Here is a 17,850-nt window from a genome sequence, read left to right on the forward strand (position 1 = left end):
ATGAGAAAATACTGTATTTGCAAAAGTCAGATTACATATGGTAATGTAGTCTTCAAATTTGACTAGTTTTTTTATTAAAATAGTTTTACAGAATTTTTTTTTCAGAAACAGTCACTCAGCACAATATTGCCATCACAAATGAGATGCAAGCACAATTAAGAACTACCTATGCGTGGACTGATGGCGCAGAGGTAAAGCACACTCATGCTAAGAACTTGCAAACCAAAGTTTTAATCCTGGCCACGGCTAACATTAGCAGCGAGTGATATCAGAAGCAACCTTGGGTGTCCTTCCACTTTACCAACCTGCGCTGACCAACATGGTGAAGTATGGTCAAACAACCCCCATGACCAGCACGGTGTGGGGGAGGCCTTCATACAGTGGTGGACTGACAAAGAGCTGTAATATTCGTATTATTATGAATTGTAAAGCCTTGGAACTGCACATAGGAATTGCTGCAACATATTGTGCTACATCTCCTGTACATCGGGCAGTCTGGTTATCTTGCCACGGGCCAGCTACACCCTGTTCCCAGGGTCACCGTGGTATTCGACAACACAATAAAATCACTGTCGTCTGTTCTGTGACAATGGCAAAATTATCATCTTGAGCCAGCCGTCGCCATGCTGCGGGGGAGTGACGTCACCTCTTCCGCGAGCCCCCGATGAGCAGGCTCGCGATGGCCTTCTTGATGTCCACGAATCCGTAGATGGAGGGCGCGATGCTCCGCGCGATGGTCTCGTAGACGCTGGGCGACGCAGCCAGCTGCCGAATTTCCTCCTCCTCCTGTGGGTTCAGTGCAATGCCCATGCTGCGGCCTGTGGTGGGACAATAATCGTTCACAGGGTGTTAGCAACAACAGCGGTCTTGACAAGAGCAGCAAAATTTGTAGCAGCAGCAGGGGAAGCAGTGCGAGCAACAGCAGCTGCAATGATGGCAGCAGCAGTCTTAGTGGCAGAAACGTTAAACTCTTTCCCGTTCCGAGACATCTGCAAGTTGCAGGGTGGGGTGCCCCATTCACCGCTGCATCTCGGAGCGAGCAAAGTGGTTATCGTTAATTATATTTATAGAGGCGTAGCGCCATTGTTTTTAAAGACATTGCACTCACCACAGAGAACTGTTGCGACACAACCGCACTCTGAAAGCTGGCGCCAAACGGTGTCATCGGAACAGGAAAGGGTTAAAGAGCAAGAGCAACCGCAGCAGCGGCGGCGATGGATAGGCTGCTCACCGGCGCCGTCCGTGTCCACGGTGATTCCGACGACGCGGAGGTACGGGTTACGAATTCCAGCTCCTGTGCGATCCCGGCCCTTGCCCTGCATCTTGGTGAAGGCCTTCTTGATGGAGTAGATGCCCATCACTGTGACGCGATTGCCCGGCACCACACGGTCGCACAGGTAGCTGTGCAGCGGGGGGAAAGTAAATAGGCACAGGAATGCTTTGTGTCGTATGTTTTTATGAGTTTGGTTGTAATTGAACACTTGGAAGTATCCATGTTTCTGATCCAGATGTTACATCATAGCAAGCAATATAAATGCAACAAAAGTTTTAATAAGTGTACATTTTCTGGTGATATATAAAGGAGAACATGCAAACTTAAAATATGCAGGCGGCAGGGTTGGGATCACAACCCACAACCTCCTGCATACCAGGCGAGGGAGTTAACATCTCGCCACTGCGGCGCTAATGCAGGTCCCATGTACTAACCCATTGTACCACGGTAGCAGCGACCATACTATTCATGAACTTCTTAAAATACAAAAGACACCGCACGACGCCAAAGCGAGCCGGCGATGCTGACCGGTCGCAGTAGAGCTGCATGTGTCGCGGCATCTCCCCGTGCGGCACGGCGTCAGGGGCCTCCTGCAGCTTGAGGGTCTGGTAGTCCACGCACTTGCACTTGTCCGGCATGATGAAGTACGGGTCCATGGGACAGCTGGGCCGCCCCGCCTGCTCACTGCATGAAAGACAACCACAAATCGGTGGGAACAAGTTAAGCAAGGGACGCCTCCTCATGCTCCAAATACCCGAAAAAATATGGTTGAGAAAAAAATTGGGATTATTTTTTTATCATCACTGTTGCTGAGCACAGGCTCAAAAGTCCAAAATGCCAAGCGGCCAGAAAATAGGAGCACAATTAAATGTTTAACATACAACAAGCGTTGATAAGGCTTCTCGAATGGAGTCCAGTTAGAACTTGGGAAACAAGACAATGAAGGTAATTCCAAATTAGAGCAGTGTGGGGAAATGAGCGGTGTGGTGATGGTTGAGCAGTGTGGATGAGATGGAACAGTCACAGTCTGGTGACCGTGTCCTCAACATGGGTTGAGGAATCAATGAGTGGGATTCGCGGGAACAGTGCCTATGACAGCAGCGACAGACGAGTGATAAGGAGGCAACTGATCAGCAGTGAGCTTGTAATTGCCGTATTGGGTGAAGTTAGTGTCTTTTGATCGTTTTAACCCAGCAGTTATGCTTTGAAGAGCCAATTTCTTAAATATGTACTTACGTAAACATTTACTGTATATTGGCGATTCCCATGACAAGCTGGTGTTTTACTTTTTTTTACAATGATTGCTCTATGCATATTACTGTCGTAAAAAAAACTCATTTAAGACGTGGGCAGTTTTTAGTTTTCATGCCTCTTGTGAAATTTATATACAAGTGTCCTGAATAAATGTGCACACCCTGCATTGCGTACGACAGTTAAACATAACTCTTTTTATTTTACAAGGTAAGGCCCAATGAGCTGTCTTGCTCTTTTTCCGAAGCGACCTGGACAGAAATGATAGATCAATTAAGTGGCTTATAACCTGGAGGACCCAGAGAAAAATCCACGCGACCACAGGTAGAACATGCAAACTCCAAATATACAGACATAGCATCGGGATCGAACCCACGACCTCCTGTATACCGGGCAAGGTAGTTAACATTTGGCCACTGCAGGGCACCCCCAGTTCGCTGGCAGACATGACGGGAGCGCCGCACTCACGAGTTGCACTTGCGAGGCATGGCATATCCCTCGAGGCCGGGCTTCACGGGGATGTTGTTGATGGTGTTGCGGCAGCTGCGGCACTGGATGGCGATGCGCGTGGCCTTCGAGCGGACGGCCGTGGCCGCAATGATGATGCCCGGGATCTTCACGAGCTTCGCCATCTGCTCCGACTTGCGGGGCGAGGGGGGCGAACGAAGGGACGAGCGGTGAGAACGCATACATTTAAAAGGCTTTTACAGCGGTGTTACCGCAGGGCAGTGGTCAGAGGTTCGACAAGTCAAGATCCCAGTTTTATTCCAACGGTGCACGTGTGTTTTCTTGTTTTACTCTCATGTATGTTTGCTCAGGTGGGAGAAGTGGCACAGTGTTTCGTGAACAGTGTTACAAACCCAACAACCTGAGTTTTATTCAAGGCCACGGCTAACATGAACCGGTCCCTGAGCACCCCCCTCTTCCTCCTTTACCGATAAGGTCAAGCATAAAGTTGAAGCATGGTCAAATGTTTTACCTTGCTTACAAATTCCTACTTGCTTAAATCAATCATGCATGTGTCATAAGAGAACCTTAATTTGAATCAGGGCCCTCTACCTTACATGGGAAGTGTTTACAAATCATCAGTTATTTGTAGTGTGCAACTAATCAATTTGTATTTTAATGCAGAAGATTGGTAAACGTGGAAAGGCTGACTGTGATAGGTCTCACAAACGAGGGTTTAAAAAAAAATCCCGTCCCTTAAAAGATAAAAGCACATATAAGCAAAACTCGTATTCAATGTCTTGCTCCTTCAGCAATAGGTCCACTCTGTACGGTTAATATTCCCGGGAAATATCCCAAATTTCTTCTCCTCTGTCATCTCTGCACCAGGTCCGACTGCCCGTTGGCACAGCACGGCTGCACCTCGCGGGGTTACACCGACGCAGCACGGAGTCACTCGGCTCGGCTCCACCAAGGACAACCGCAAACAGCGCTCTTACCTTGAGGTTGCGCACGCACGACGGGTTGGCCTCGGAGCGCAGCATCACCTGGATGTCCTGCACCTGCTCCTCACCGGCAGGGCGAGGGCGCGTCACCTCGTCCGCCAGCTCCTTTGCCGCCTCCTCAAACTGCGCGCGACAGACACGGCGAGGGGAGAGGATAGGGAGGACCCACAACAACCGTGGCAGTGATGAGGGTTTGATAAACTCCAGTGGTCAGTCTGTATGTATGGTTCAAGTTCTTTCACACAGTACGTAGCCAACGGTGCTAATCTGAACTGATACTAGAGTCTGGAGGAGCGTTGTGGAATCTCTTGTCTGGTAATCATCATAATGGGGCAGTCTTGGATCTCAATCTCTGCCTGGGCCTTTTCTTGTGACATGCTACACTTTGTCATTGCTTGTGAACTGAACCACGTCAATGCATTCAGTCCCTCCAGAAAAACGCGGAGTTTTTTGGTGATTGTTGCGGGCAAAAATCGTTGATTATGCGGCACGTTTTCTTAAAAAATGCGATGGAATATGCGGGATATTTATGCAATTTTATGCGATTAAATTGCGGGAACTTGCAAAAATTGCGGGAACTTGCAAAAACTGCGGTTTGATGAAAAAGAGAAAAAAAAGTGATTCCCCCAACACCCTATTCACTAGGCTACTACTTTAATGTAAAGAGTAATTTCTTATTACTTCCTATGATAAGCAAGCATACTACATCACAGAAAGTGCTGGGAATATTTAAGTTCTCATCTTGTTTTAGTTCAGACCTTAACAGATGGCTCAAACTTACAAAACATTGAGTCGAACAAGTTCTGTAGCTTTACAAAATGAATATGCTACAACTTCTGTAAAAATGAATAAATAAAATATTAAAAAATAAAATGTGTGCTTCCTGTTTTACAGAGGTAGCTATGCAAAATAATTTGCCCCCACTGTCATGTAACACACTGGGGAACTGCTTTGCGCGGTCTTTTGCGCTTATGTTTGTTGGCAAATGAGAAAGATTTGCGGGCTTCATCATGGTTTCATTGGCATCGCGGGGTTTGCAGCTTTTCAATGATGTCGCGTAATGAGTGACGTCACTTCATAACGTTCCCATGGCAACAGGGGAAATGGCTGCGCTTGTGTGAAGTAAACGCAACATTTTTCAACTTTCTGCTAAGATATATGTGACTTTTTGCAACGAAAATGCGGGGATTATGAAATCATGCAAGCCCGCATATTTTGCGCGCGGAAATCTGCAATTTATGCGGCGAAAGTGCGGCGTATTTGAAAAAACGCGCCCCCCGCATAAATATGCGGACTTTGGCTGATTTTGCGTGAAATCTTGCGATCGCATAATCGCGTTTTTCTGGCGGGACTGTGCATTGTTCATAAGATCACTTCTTTGTCGACATCTCCAACTCTTGCCCTCAAAATTACCAGTAGTGCCCAATTTTGCCAAGCCTTCTCATCTCATTATATTCCCCAAAAATGTTGCCTTATTGATGTAGCCTTTGTGAAGCTGATAACTTAGGTGTATGCATAGTATAGCCACGTGTGGCTAATTTATAATTTCTCTCAGATGAAAATTCTTTCGGTTAAATATTTGGGACAAAATTTACACCTCAATGGAGGACTATACAGCAAGGGGTAGACATAAAATGGTATGGGAGTGGGACAAGGACAAATGATTCCCAGCTCACAGGATGGTGATGGCAAGAGACTGTGAGAAGTAGAAGACACATAGGGTGAGGGCTGATGCCCGGCAGCGGCACGTACCAAGGGGAGGAACTCAGCGGGTTGCTTGGTCAGGGTGTCAGCCAGGTCTTCGTCGAAGCTCGACAGATCCTCCAGTTCCACCTCGATCCAGAACTCGCCCAGGTTGTAATGCCTCTTCAGCTCATCCCTGTTCAGCATTGGAGTCACCACACACATACAGGAGTCCAGTGGCTATTGTAGAAATCATGTACCCTGTGGGCACAATGGTCGTCAGCACGCTGTTCTAAATATTCAGTGACCCTACTTTGATTCCCCGGCCACAGCTACCATGAGTGGTGACGGAGATTTGGACAATCGTATGCATGTACGTATGTATGTTGAACCTCTTTAGCACCGTACGTTGCCAACCGTGCTCATCAGAGGTGTCAATCGGAAATCCTGTGCAACACATCCCCCTATTGGCAAATCCGCACTATAGAGCCTGGTGACGTTTTGGTGTTAAAACAAAAACCAGAACCCACGTGGGGTGGAGAGACCATTAAACCATCGGATTGATAGCTGGATTTCTACTTCCCATTGCCTGCGGATAATGGGTAGAAGGGCGCAAGCTTTGGTCAAACACGCGCACTGCAGTACTTCGAAACGACCACGAAACAAGGCGAAGTTTAGTTGTCATCATCCCAGGGCGGACACTTTTAAGCCGCCAGGTTTGCAAGCGTGGGGCTGCGGCTACCATTGAGAGCAGTCGTGTCCGAGCCGATAGTGGAGACACACACATCTCACCAAACCCGCATTGACCAGGGTGGTGAAGTATGGCTAAACAACGCCGATTAACGACACGACGCGTGGCGAGGCCTTCCACTCAGCGACGGATTGACAACACGTATATCCCTCGGTGCTCCGCTAACCACATATACACCATGACACGACTGTGCGTCAACATCAACATGTTTAATCCGCTGCTGGATGCGAACATCTCCCCCAGTCGCCCGCCATCTCTCAGCATCACGCGATGGCGACGCCTTCTAACGCGGCATTCTTATTATTCGCGTTTACTGTTATTGACGGGTTCATGGTTGTTTTGGCTTCGTAATAATGCGGCGAGGTGGTTGTGTTTTATGGCCAGACCTGTATTTGAACGTGAAGCCGGTGCGGTCGGTGCCGATGCGAAACTGGCGCAGGAACTCGCGCAGCCTCTTCTTGGCCTGCGAACGGCGAATTTGCCCCTCGTCGTTCTGATTGTCGTCCCCGCCGAACGTGTCGCTGAAGAACACTCCGGGATCGTCAAAGCCCGACATGTTGAGCCGAGTTTTCTTCTAAATCCTCCGTTACAAGTTTCGCGCCGCGCCTTCTCTTCTTGCTCGCAACTCTCCGCCGGGCGGTGACGTCGTGAGGGGGCAACTTTGGCGCGAAAATTTTCCCGGGAAAATTGTGTGACGTTCATGAACTCGCCCCGCCCCCTCCGTCCCACGTGATCGCCCGTCCGACGCTTATTGGCTTGAGAGCTTTAAATAAAGGCGGGAACTTGAGGGTTGTCGCGGCAACGAGAGCCAATGAGCAAGTGAGACATTTGGTGACGTCGATAGATGCCCCTCCCCCTTCTCAACTCCCGCGTGATTTGATTGATGAGCAAGTTTCGATTTAAAGCTTTCGTGACTGCAGGGATTCATATTATTGGTTCTTTTGGCAAAGTCACGTAGAAGGGAAATAATAAAATAATAAAAATAACACAAATTCTACAATTTTCACGACGTTTCGATTGCACCTGATGATAAATAGACTTTTAAATACATGTTTTCTACTACAACATCAGAGTGCAGCGCCACCTTAAATACGCACTACAATGACAATAGTTTAAAGCGATTTGAAGTATGTTTTATTGGGGGGGGGGCAGAGCTTTGTGACGTCATATTTGAGGGGGGTCTGACTCTTTGTGACATCGTGTGACGAAGGGGAAGGGGTTAAAAAATCGTCCAAAATCGCGTGACGTCATTTATGGACGGCCCCTTAACTACGCGACTGGGGTACCAATCAATTCGAAATCAGTGCCACTCCGCGGTGTCGAAACGCAGCGAGGACGATTGCGCTGAAACCCTGAACGCTCGCACGCACAAGTTGATCGGGTGGGATCTTGGTGATTGGGAATCCAGGCCATTATCTGCCTTTCTCAGCGCTCTCGATGAGATCGAGGACTTCAAAAAGGCTTTCGAATCCAACTTCATCGCGACTAGCTGAGAGAAGCACATCCTCGCCAAGCATTAGCATACAAAAATCCGTTATCGAAAAATTCAACTGTGAATAATGCATCGTGTACAACTCGTCGAGATGAGTCGATTGCCGCATCGCCGACCATCAATAGACTTAAAATGACTGCATCACGGGGACATTATGCGAGAGCCGGGGTACTATGGAACCCCTAAGGTTCAGCTGTCTACGGTATGCACACCTCTCCTCGGTATGTGGAGCCACCACACATAATCTTTATTGAGACTGCAGGAGGAAGCCGATCAGCTAGGAAGCTCTTTAGCTCACTGATGTCCAGCATGGGCGGGTGAGCAAGTTATAATCTCTTTGGGCATCATATAGCTGCATCACATGAAATGGAAATGACGCTGGATATATTATCTGGAGGCAAGCATGAAGATACCATACTTAAACTCATTAATGCTGAGCAATAGCGCCTATAAGCTGCACGTCAATTACATACTGGAAACAAACAGTACGTTATTCTTCACGCAACATATGAACATATGGACACGTTGACTGTAATTTCTTTTATTTTACGTAATTTTAAACAATTACCAAGCATAAGATAACGAAATTGAATTTACAGTAGTCACTAGATATCTGCTCATTGCTTTAGTGCTGTATTAACTTTAGCCAAATATGTTCCTCATGAGTGAGATGACTCTGACCTACTTGTAGGCTCAGGATTATCAGTGTTAGAAATTACCAATTCAAAAAGTAACGTTTCAATTTTGACAAAATTCTTATGAAAATGTCGAGGAACCTGTCAAGAGCTCATTCGTTCAGCAAACAGTCATTAAAAAGGTGACACGTTTAAAACAAGCGTAACACGAAATAAGTTAAATACATTACAATATCGAAGTAACATTAACTTTTTTACATATCAATTAGAACACAGGCAGTGTTCAACAGACTATCAATGTAATTTTTTTAAATCAATGAACACGTGTAAGGCATAGTAATCTGATGTGAATTGTGTATTCTGCTCGAAATCAAAATGTGGAATGCCCACAAGAGAAATGTGCTTCATTATCCCTATGCAGTGAATAGCCGAGCTAATGTAGTGTCAAACATTGTCCTGTAGTGGAAGAATGAAATTGTTCCATATGTTATTGCAGTGGGATTAAAATAGGTCTATACTAAATTTCGATTTAAAGCATTCGTGACTGCAGGGATTCATATTCTTGAATCTTTCTGTAAAGCCACGTAGAAGGGAAATAATAAAATAATAAAAATAAAACTATAAAATTCTCACGACGTTTCCGCCACAACACATCCCTATGCAGACGGCTGCTTGTGTTGTGGCCGAAACGTCGTGAGAATTTTATTGTTTTATTTGTATTATTTTATAATTTCCCTTCTACGTCACTTTACCGAAAGATCCAAGAATATCTGTCTATACTATATACCCTAATTTCATATGCATCTTTTTTTCAACAAGGTATTTTGCTAAATTATTAATTAATGATGTAATCATACCGAATGGAGTTTCACAGGTGACCTTACAAAAGTAGACAGAAATATGTAACAATGTTATTGTAAGAACACATGTCTCTACACATTTATTATGATATGAATGATTAAATTAATCAGTGACTGACTATTCAAATTAACCAGGCTTGTTTCTTTAAAATTACATTTATCAAGTAGAATCTTCCAGCCAAGTGCTTTTCCAGCCTATATCTGAAAATGTCAAATAAAATCACAGCCTTATCCATGATGAACGATCGTTAAATTGCTTACAGTACTTTCATAATGTAAATGTACCATAGTATAAAAGGAAGTGAGTTGGTGGGGAGGGTAGAGGAGCATGAGTGCAATGGTTAGCATACTGTGCAAAGTATTCTAGTGACCTGAGTTTGATTACTGGGCACAACTAATATCAGTGGCAAGACCTTATTCCAGTAATGGATTAGCAAAGGGCTGCACAGTATATAATTCAGTATATATTTTCGCAAATAGTGTTACGTACCATACCTCTATCTTCTAAGCTCCCTTCACAAATCCTATTGCAGCATAAATGGATATGTTTTATTCAACTTGCCATTCACAACTGCACCATTTGTCTCCATGGACAGAACATGCCAATGACTTGTGTTTGTTTTGCTCTAAGCACATTTTCTTTGTTTTTGGAGAATAATTGTACATTGAAATGGTCTTCTGTGTTGTCTCAATTTTTTCTTCAAACATATCTGACGTTGTAAAATATTTATTTTTACACTTAAGAGCAAGACTTCCAGAGATGTTTTGAAAACTTGATCCAATCGATGTAACATCATGCATATCTTCAACCTGTTTGGTTGTGGATAATTTATTGGACACCTTGTGTAAATCTATGTATGTAAAATCAGCCTTAGTTTCAGTTGACAGCTCTGTGTCACTATATGTTGCCCTATGGCGGTACTTTGATGCATTTTCACAATTTAGCTTATGACAGCTTGTATTTGATGAAGGATCGCTGTAAATTTCAGAAGCACTTGTTTCTGCACCATTAGTATCAAAGTCTAATGGCACAAACTGATCCATTTCTGTAATGTTTTCTGAATAAAAAGTGCTGCTTTCCTCTTGCTGGCTAATATTTTTGCAGCTGCTCTGCATTTCTTCTAGGGGGTTTTGTGTAGGCAGGCCATCTGTCTTGCAGGGTTTGGTGACGAAATACGGAATGATCTGTCAACAATCATAAGCAAAATAGAGTAAAGATAAGCACCAATTGCATACTTAAAATATGTTATCAGATGTGATGTCCTTGTTGATTCAGGACATTTGTTTAAAGCTAAACAAATCACTAGAACTGAGGCAGCTCTATGTGCTTGTTTTACATTAGTTACAGTGTCTTATTGGCAGTTGATATAAGGAATTTACGTACTCCTGCTTTCAATTTCGCTTTGTCAATCCCCATGCTGGATCCGGCAATATCTATTAGAGAGTCTTGGATTGCAATGCTTAACTCTTGGGAATCAGAGCACTGGAACAAAGAAAACCATGTACAATTATATTTACTTTGTATCTTATTATTCCAGACAACATCATATGAAACAATGTAAAGTAGATCACTTGTTTTTATTATTATTGATATTGCTAAAATGGTGTGAAAATGTAATTTATGATGCTAATGAGAGGGATACTTTATGTATATGAAAGTATATTTAACAATTTACAAATGTTTAATTTACTTTAAATTCTCTGAAGTATCTTTCACGAAACGGTTGGTGTGTACTCCTCGTCACTATGCCATGTAGGGATTCAGCAAGAAGTGGAATAGCCACGACAGCTTTGAGTAGCATCTGCAGAATGTACATACACATAGCACTTAAATTATTATAAACACATTAATTTTTTATTTTTTCTAGATCTTAAGTTTTCGTGACTGCAAGGATTCATACTCTTTGGTTTTTTTGGTAAAGTCACGTAGGAAATTTTGAAATAAATAAAATAGAATGAAAACAACTAAAATTTAATTAAATCAAATCACGACGTTTCGGGCGCAACACAAGCGTCTTTCTTCAGGTGGGGACATATTTTTTATGCAAGAGTGACAAATATATTTTGATACAAGTTAATGTATAACGTGGAAATAAACTACTGTATTAATCGTTCAATGTTTTCATTATTTTCAGTGAAAAACTATAAATGCATTTAAATTTAAAAACGCAAGATGACGAACCCACAAATGGACGACACATTATTAAAGTTGTACTTTATTACCTTATTTTGTCTTTTCTGAGGAACAAGGACCTTCTCTAAGGTATCGTGAATTGCATTCTTTATGCTACTTTGATTTGACTTGAGAACTTCTGGTAATTTCTGCATTGTGTCTTTCAACAAAACTGGCATACAATTATATACAGTACAGTATATTACACAATGTTATTTTTACAGATGTATGTTTTACACAAACTGACTGTACGCACTAAGTATATTAAATAAATACGAAGATTACAATGTTTTAGTTATTTTATGAAGTTTATTCTACCTTGACGATTGATAATTTATTTAATAATAATAAAAAATAAAGGCAACTGTCATGTTCATAACTGACCTCTTAGACCATGTAAGCTTGAAGTTAGCTCACTGAAGAAATCAAAAAACAAAAATATTAACAAGACTGATTTATATCCTGCCTCACTCTGTTCATTTGAAGGTTCACCAACATTGAACAGAATATCAGGATGTGCCACACCTAGACAAAAACATTCAAATCACATTTCAATAAATTAATAGTGCAGTAAATATAAGTCGACTACATGTACAGTACAATGCTGTACTTCTAATGAGACAACACATATACTGCCAATTATATAACTCAAGGACCTCTAGTTATGAATCCTGTACATATTTAGTGACGCAAGTATTATATCACATTCATTTGGAATGAGTTCCAAGTATTTTATACTAAAGTAAAAAATAAACACCGAATGTAATGATATACATACCCTCAACATACAGGTTGTTCTTTTCTAATAACAAGCTCTCTTGGTGAAACTCATTCCATTTTGCAAGGGTTTGCGGGTCTTCAAAAAATGTCAAATCTTGGCATTCAAACATGGGGCACATTCCTGGGCAATATGCAAATACGTATTTATAATTTAGGAAAATATACGTTCAGCATTTTATACCCCATGATGCATTCCGTCCTGTATAAGTGTTGCAAACAATTGCCAAAATGTATTTACAATACCAGTATTATTTATATGAAGGAGAACACATGAAAGTAATGTTTATCATTCAAGCTCTGCATCACTTTACACATACATCACAAAACATTCTTAGTTTGCAAAATATTTACACAATATGGCCTGTAACAGGGAAATTTCTCTGCCATCTGATAACGCAACCCTAAATCTTCACAGGTAAAATGAAAATGAGATAAATGAGAGACGAAAGACTTGGAGACAAGAAATAAAGATAAGTGGTTACATTTACAGATGTTTTGATGTCATATCGCCCATTAACACATGCCAATTTTATCATTTTGGACCTGTGTAAAATAGAGATGAAGGACTCATGAAAACCCTAAAATGAATGCCATAACTAGTCACTCCTATAAATCAATAAAAAAGGTTTAATCTAACCATTCTAACCCTTATATCTCATTTCTACAACCACCAGGAACTGCTTACACCATAATGGAACTGAGAGCTGCCAGAGAGCCCATGTCACAATTATATAATTCGCTTAATGCATGTCTCCCCAACCATGTAAAAATTGTTGGCAGGACATTACAAAAATATGAGTAGCTTAGAATTGTTTGGTTGATGTTATTTCACCAGGTGAGAACCCATTGATGCTTTAAGTCTCTTTTGCAAAATTAACCTGGGTCAACAAGTGACAGCAATACTATATAATGCAATGCAGGCCTAACACAAATAGCTAAGTCAAAATATCCAAACGTAATCTAAGTCTAGATGTTAATGTTCGTGAAAAACAAACTTAGATATATATTTTCTTAAATTGCTTGGTGACCACCACCCCTAGCTGCATGCATATGTAGATGGAAATGGTTGGGGGAATGGTGCAGGAGGTCCAAGCCGATGGAGCCTCGATTTCTTATGAAATATGGGGACCAATGGATCACAGTCTTCAGTTCCTGAGGCAGAGCTGGGCTGTTACTGGGCTGGCAGATCCCTGTTCCAAGTGGGCATGAAAACAAGGCATCCGTCTTGTGATCCCTGCATGATGCCCATCATACTATGAAGTAGCATTTCAGATATATTTTCAGATTATTATAACATGCAGTAAATACAAAAACGAGCAAAAGGATATTGCAACTTTGGAGAAAGTGGAGGAATTCTTTTTTGGAGTCAAAAGGGCGGTAGCTGGAGTCATTTTAATTCGAAATGGTTCACCAGAACTAGACTTCAGACCTGCTAGTTCAACTGGGTTTCCAACTTGTAGTTTGAACTTGAGGAATTCAGCATACTCTTTGCTGCAGAAATTAAATAAATAAGTACATATTATGGAAAATGTTTTAGATAATTTATTAGCAATCACTCGTGGCTCAACATCACCCTCTCATGGGCCAAAATGTGTCTCTTCAGTGACTTGTTATCGCCTACAATTATAGTTTATCGTCAATGATGCTTGTGTTAAAAAAATATAGACTTCATTACGAGTTAAAATTTCTAAATAAACTTTATATAAAAACCATGACTAATATATACTGTATACAGAATATAAATATAATGGAGCCATTTTTATATTTTAATCAGAATAATGTACTGTAATATATCCACTCTAGGTAATTTTTTATTAATTTTTTGGGCTTCATTGGGATAGTATTATTGCTTGAAATATCACAAATATGTAACTTTTAAAGTCATTCAAAACATTATTTTTTGTTGAAAGGCAACTACTGTAATTACCCAATGTAATGGTGAACACTTGTGATGAGCATTTTATTTTCCTTCAACACTTTACATTTGTCATCAGTCTCCCTGCAGAAAAATGGATTACATTAATGCCTATAAATAAAATCTACACATGCAAATCATCTGATGCAAGTGTGGAGGCGCCAGTTGTCTGTAATCAATAGACAACAAATGTATTGTCTTACCCAAAAGTGTCCTCATATTTTTCACACACGTTGACAGTAAGTGTCATAATTACCTAAAGTATTGGGGGGGAAAACATTTACACAATTAATTACAAACAATATTAAACCATGGCATGTTATGAGTGAAACTGAAGTCGTTCACAGAATAACTGTACCATACCTGAGGCTGAACAATTTTTATTCGATGTAGGTGCTTACTGATTCCAAGGCACTGAGTAAGCATTTTAGACTTCATGGCGATAACCTGTAAATGATATTTAATGATAATCTGCATTTTACTGATTCAGTTTGAATTTCAACAAATTGACTGTTTAGACATTATCGTTACCTTAAACTCTAAACTAAAAATTCCTTCACCACTGTTAGCAATGGTAATGGCAGTCTGTGGTGCTGCATGAAGATCAGAAGTGGTAAGTTTGTGCTCCTTCAAGAATATAACTGGAACTTCTGAAAAAAAATATTACGAAAATCATTACAAAAATGTATGCAAGTTGTACACATTGAATTTAGCATAATTTTCTGTCAAAATGGAAAAAACAAGCCTTGCTGTGTATTTACCTGCCACGAGATCCTGCAGTAGCTTATCTGTTAGCCAGCATGCTGAATATTGAACTAATCGGCAAAGGAAAATTTTACATTAAGTGTTGTTTTGACATTTTATTATGATTATAATCAGCAGCCATGAACTATCCACTGCTGGATAAAGGCCTCCCCAGGCTGTCAGCACCTCTCATGAACACGCGATGCCACATTTCATCTAGCTCCTGCACCAGAGCTGATCTCATTGCTCGATTTCCACAATGGAGATCCTCTTGAGCACGTCATCTACTTTGGCTGCGTTGTTAGTCTTTACCACAGGTCATCATCCATTCTTGTGATGTGTCCTGACCAAGCCCACTTACTTTGTTAACAGTCAATAGATTTCAATGTTTAACATGCTCTCATGTGATCTTTCTGTTTCTCGGTGTAATTTGAAGAGGGCACCTCTACATGTTCGTTTTCAAACTTTTCAGATTGTGTTCACTTTCTCTTCATTAAAGTCAAACGTTCTATTTATATATACGCTTGTAATATAAACTGATAAAATATTTCTAACTTTAGGTACAATGGTATCTTGTTTTCATGGTCAAATTTAGTTGACAAAAGCACGCCAACCTGTTCTCATCCACCTCCTTATTTCAAAATGTTCATGCTGGTCTACTGTCAATAACTGCCCTTAGTATACAAACGCCAAAGTGCTCTCCAGTTGTGTCTCTCAAGCCTAGTTCATTTGTTTCATCAGATGAGAACTCAGGTGACCAGGATAGTCTCATTTGCATGAGGGACCTGGGTCACAAAACTAACAAAAGCAAAACAAATTAAATAAAGTACAACATTGACGAAGTTATAAATCAGAGCAACAACTCTAATATTAGAAATTTAAAATATTGCATGAATATAAATCAATGTTAGAAAATAAAATGCCTGCAGTGTAAGTTGGCTCAGGCAGATGTTTCGACTGATAGTAGTACAATTACAGTTAAGTTGAAGAAATGTTATATAAAAATAGGGTGACTATTGCACTAATATGTAAACAGACAAGCATATATGTCAATTGCAACTGAAAGTTATGATAACGAATCGACAGCTAAGCAAAACAATTATGATTTAGATGACAGAGGAAAAAATTACATTGTTGAAGAAATGGCATTCTAGGTGGTGGGGCATTAATGAATAATGAGGGGAGAACCACGTGAGTTAAAAAAAAATCCTTGTTACAAAGTCCTTTAGTGTTGTTGAGTTGTGTAAGGTATGATAATTTTAGTCCTGAATAAACACTTTGGATAGCTAACGGACTGAATTATGTGTATGCATTCAAGATAAACTCGGCCCAATGCATCTTCCTCCAAGTGGAAAGAGGATGATAACCGGTCTTAGAGTAGGTTCAGTGATGAGTGGAACAGCTAGCTATCTTCAATCGATCACGATTCTATGAACAATTGTAACATTTACGCAGGAATATATTGTCACTTTACATTATCCCCTAACAACTTGCTTGTGCGTTGGGAGTCTGTGAAAACACCTGCAACTTTGAATACCGCTTCTTCAGAACGTGTGCACTCCTCGTCAGCACCGATGGACACTTTCAAACAATCCCGCAGCAGATGTTGATTATGAACCTGAGCCTTCTGCAGCCATATGCACCCTAGGACCTGGACATACAGGTCGACATTACTGTTGTGTGTGTGTGTGTTAATATCAGAGGTGTGGACTCGAGTCATGTGACTTGGACTCGAGTCAGACTCGAGTCATGAATTTGATGACTTGCGACTCGACTTGGACTTGCATAACAATGACTTTGTCCCACCTATGAGATGTGGACTCGAGTCATGTGACTTGGACTCGAGTCAGACTCGAGTCATGAATTTGATGACTTGCGACTCGACTTGGACTTGCATAACAATGACTTTGTCCCACCTCTGGTTAATATCACGTTTAAACTACTGTAAGTGTACGGCCAACAAACGTCCAGCATTAACCACGTAGAATTGTTTCAATATAACTTTAAGATATATATTATTGGTTCTTTCGGTAAAGTCACGTAGAAGGGAAATAATAAAATAATAAAAATATAAAACACTAAAAATTATCACGACGTTTCGACTGCAACACAAGCAATCATCATCAGGTGTGAAATCCACAGAAAGAAAATTTGAGAATTTTGAATGTTTTATATTTTTATTATTTGATTTTTATTTGAAATTTTCTTTCTGTGGATTTCACACCTGATGATGATTGCTTGTGTTGCAGTCGAAACGTCGTGATATTTTTTCTTGTTTAATATTTTTATTATTTTATTATTTCCCTTCTACGTGACTTTACCGAAAGAACCAAGAATATTAATCCCTGCAGTCACGAAAGCTTTAAATAAAAACTTTAAGATAGTTCATGTATACATATTATTTGGGTCTTTCGGTAAAGCCACGTAGATAGGTAAAAATTCATATAAATCAAAACATATTAATTCTTGCAGTCACGAAAGCTTTAAGTCAAGATTCATGTATTATAGACTTTAAAAAATATATGTTTTTTAAGTGTAGACTTTAAAAATCTATATTTATGATGTTGCATATTGTTTTAAACTGGTTATGTTGTAGCCAAATTGAGCTACATTTATTGTCTTTCATAGATGCTATTTAAAAAAAACATGGTCAAAGTGTTTGTGTTAATCGCATTTATATTATTGTGTAAAAAGGGTAGTTTAAGACAAACGATACCGTGGCCAACAATCATGTATTAATTAATATTCTTGTCACAAGATTAATTATATGTTTACCTTTTTCCACTCCCATATCTATTTTGCAAAATGTTTAACTAAATAAAGAGCAATTATTGAATAATGC

General features: G+C 40.7%; 1 protein-coding gene and 2 long non-coding RNA genes across 3 annotated transcripts in view; all 3 read right to left on the reverse strand.

The window, feature by feature from the left end:
• The window catches only part of MCM5 (minichromosome maintenance complex component 5), a 14,900-nt gene extending 7,757 nt beyond the window's left edge, over window positions 1–7,143 (reverse strand). Inside the window, exons 1-7 of the mRNA XM_078606318.1 lie at window positions 6,796–7,143; window positions 5,728–5,854; window positions 3,970–4,098; window positions 2,993–3,165; window positions 1,802–1,957; window positions 1,232–1,401; window positions 647–818 (exon numbers count right to left, since the gene is read on the reverse strand). Coding sequence (XP_078462444.1) covers window positions 647–818; window positions 1,232–1,401; window positions 1,802–1,957; window positions 2,993–3,165; window positions 3,970–4,098; window positions 5,728–5,854; window positions 6,796–6,965 — 1,097 coding nt within the window. The 5' untranslated portion in view covers window positions 6,966–7,143. The remainder of the gene's footprint in view (window positions 1–646; window positions 819–1,231; window positions 1,402–1,801; window positions 1,958–2,992; window positions 3,166–3,969; window positions 4,099–5,727; window positions 5,855–6,795) is intronic.
• Window positions 7,144–9,279: 2,136 nt separating this feature from the next.
• Window positions 9,280–12,087, reverse strand: LOC144727535 (uncharacterized). Its single transcript, XR_013587414.1, has 5 exons — window positions 11,954–12,087; window positions 11,620–11,741; window positions 11,088–11,198; window positions 10,781–10,879; window positions 9,280–10,581 (listed from the first exon to the last, which is right to left on the reverse strand). It is a non-coding gene; the product is annotated as an uncharacterized LOC144727535 (long non-coding RNA).
• A 1,596-nt stretch (window positions 12,088–13,683) lies between these two features.
• Window positions 13,684–14,945, reverse strand: LOC144727536 (uncharacterized). Its single transcript, XR_013587415.1, has 5 exons — window positions 14,796–14,945; window positions 14,628–14,711; window positions 14,468–14,520; window positions 14,277–14,348; window positions 13,684–13,840 (listed from the first exon to the last, which is right to left on the reverse strand). It is a non-coding gene; the product is annotated as an uncharacterized LOC144727536 (long non-coding RNA).
• Between the last annotated feature and the right edge of the window lie 2,905 nt (window positions 14,946–17,850).

Source organism: Lampetra planeri, chromosome 25 (genome assembly GCF_965212315.1).
Source record: "Lampetra planeri chromosome 25, kcLamPlan1.2.h2, whole genome shotgun sequence".
NCBI classification, from domain to species: Eukaryota; Metazoa; Chordata; class Hyperoartia; order Petromyzontiformes; family Petromyzontidae; genus Lampetra; species Lampetra planeri.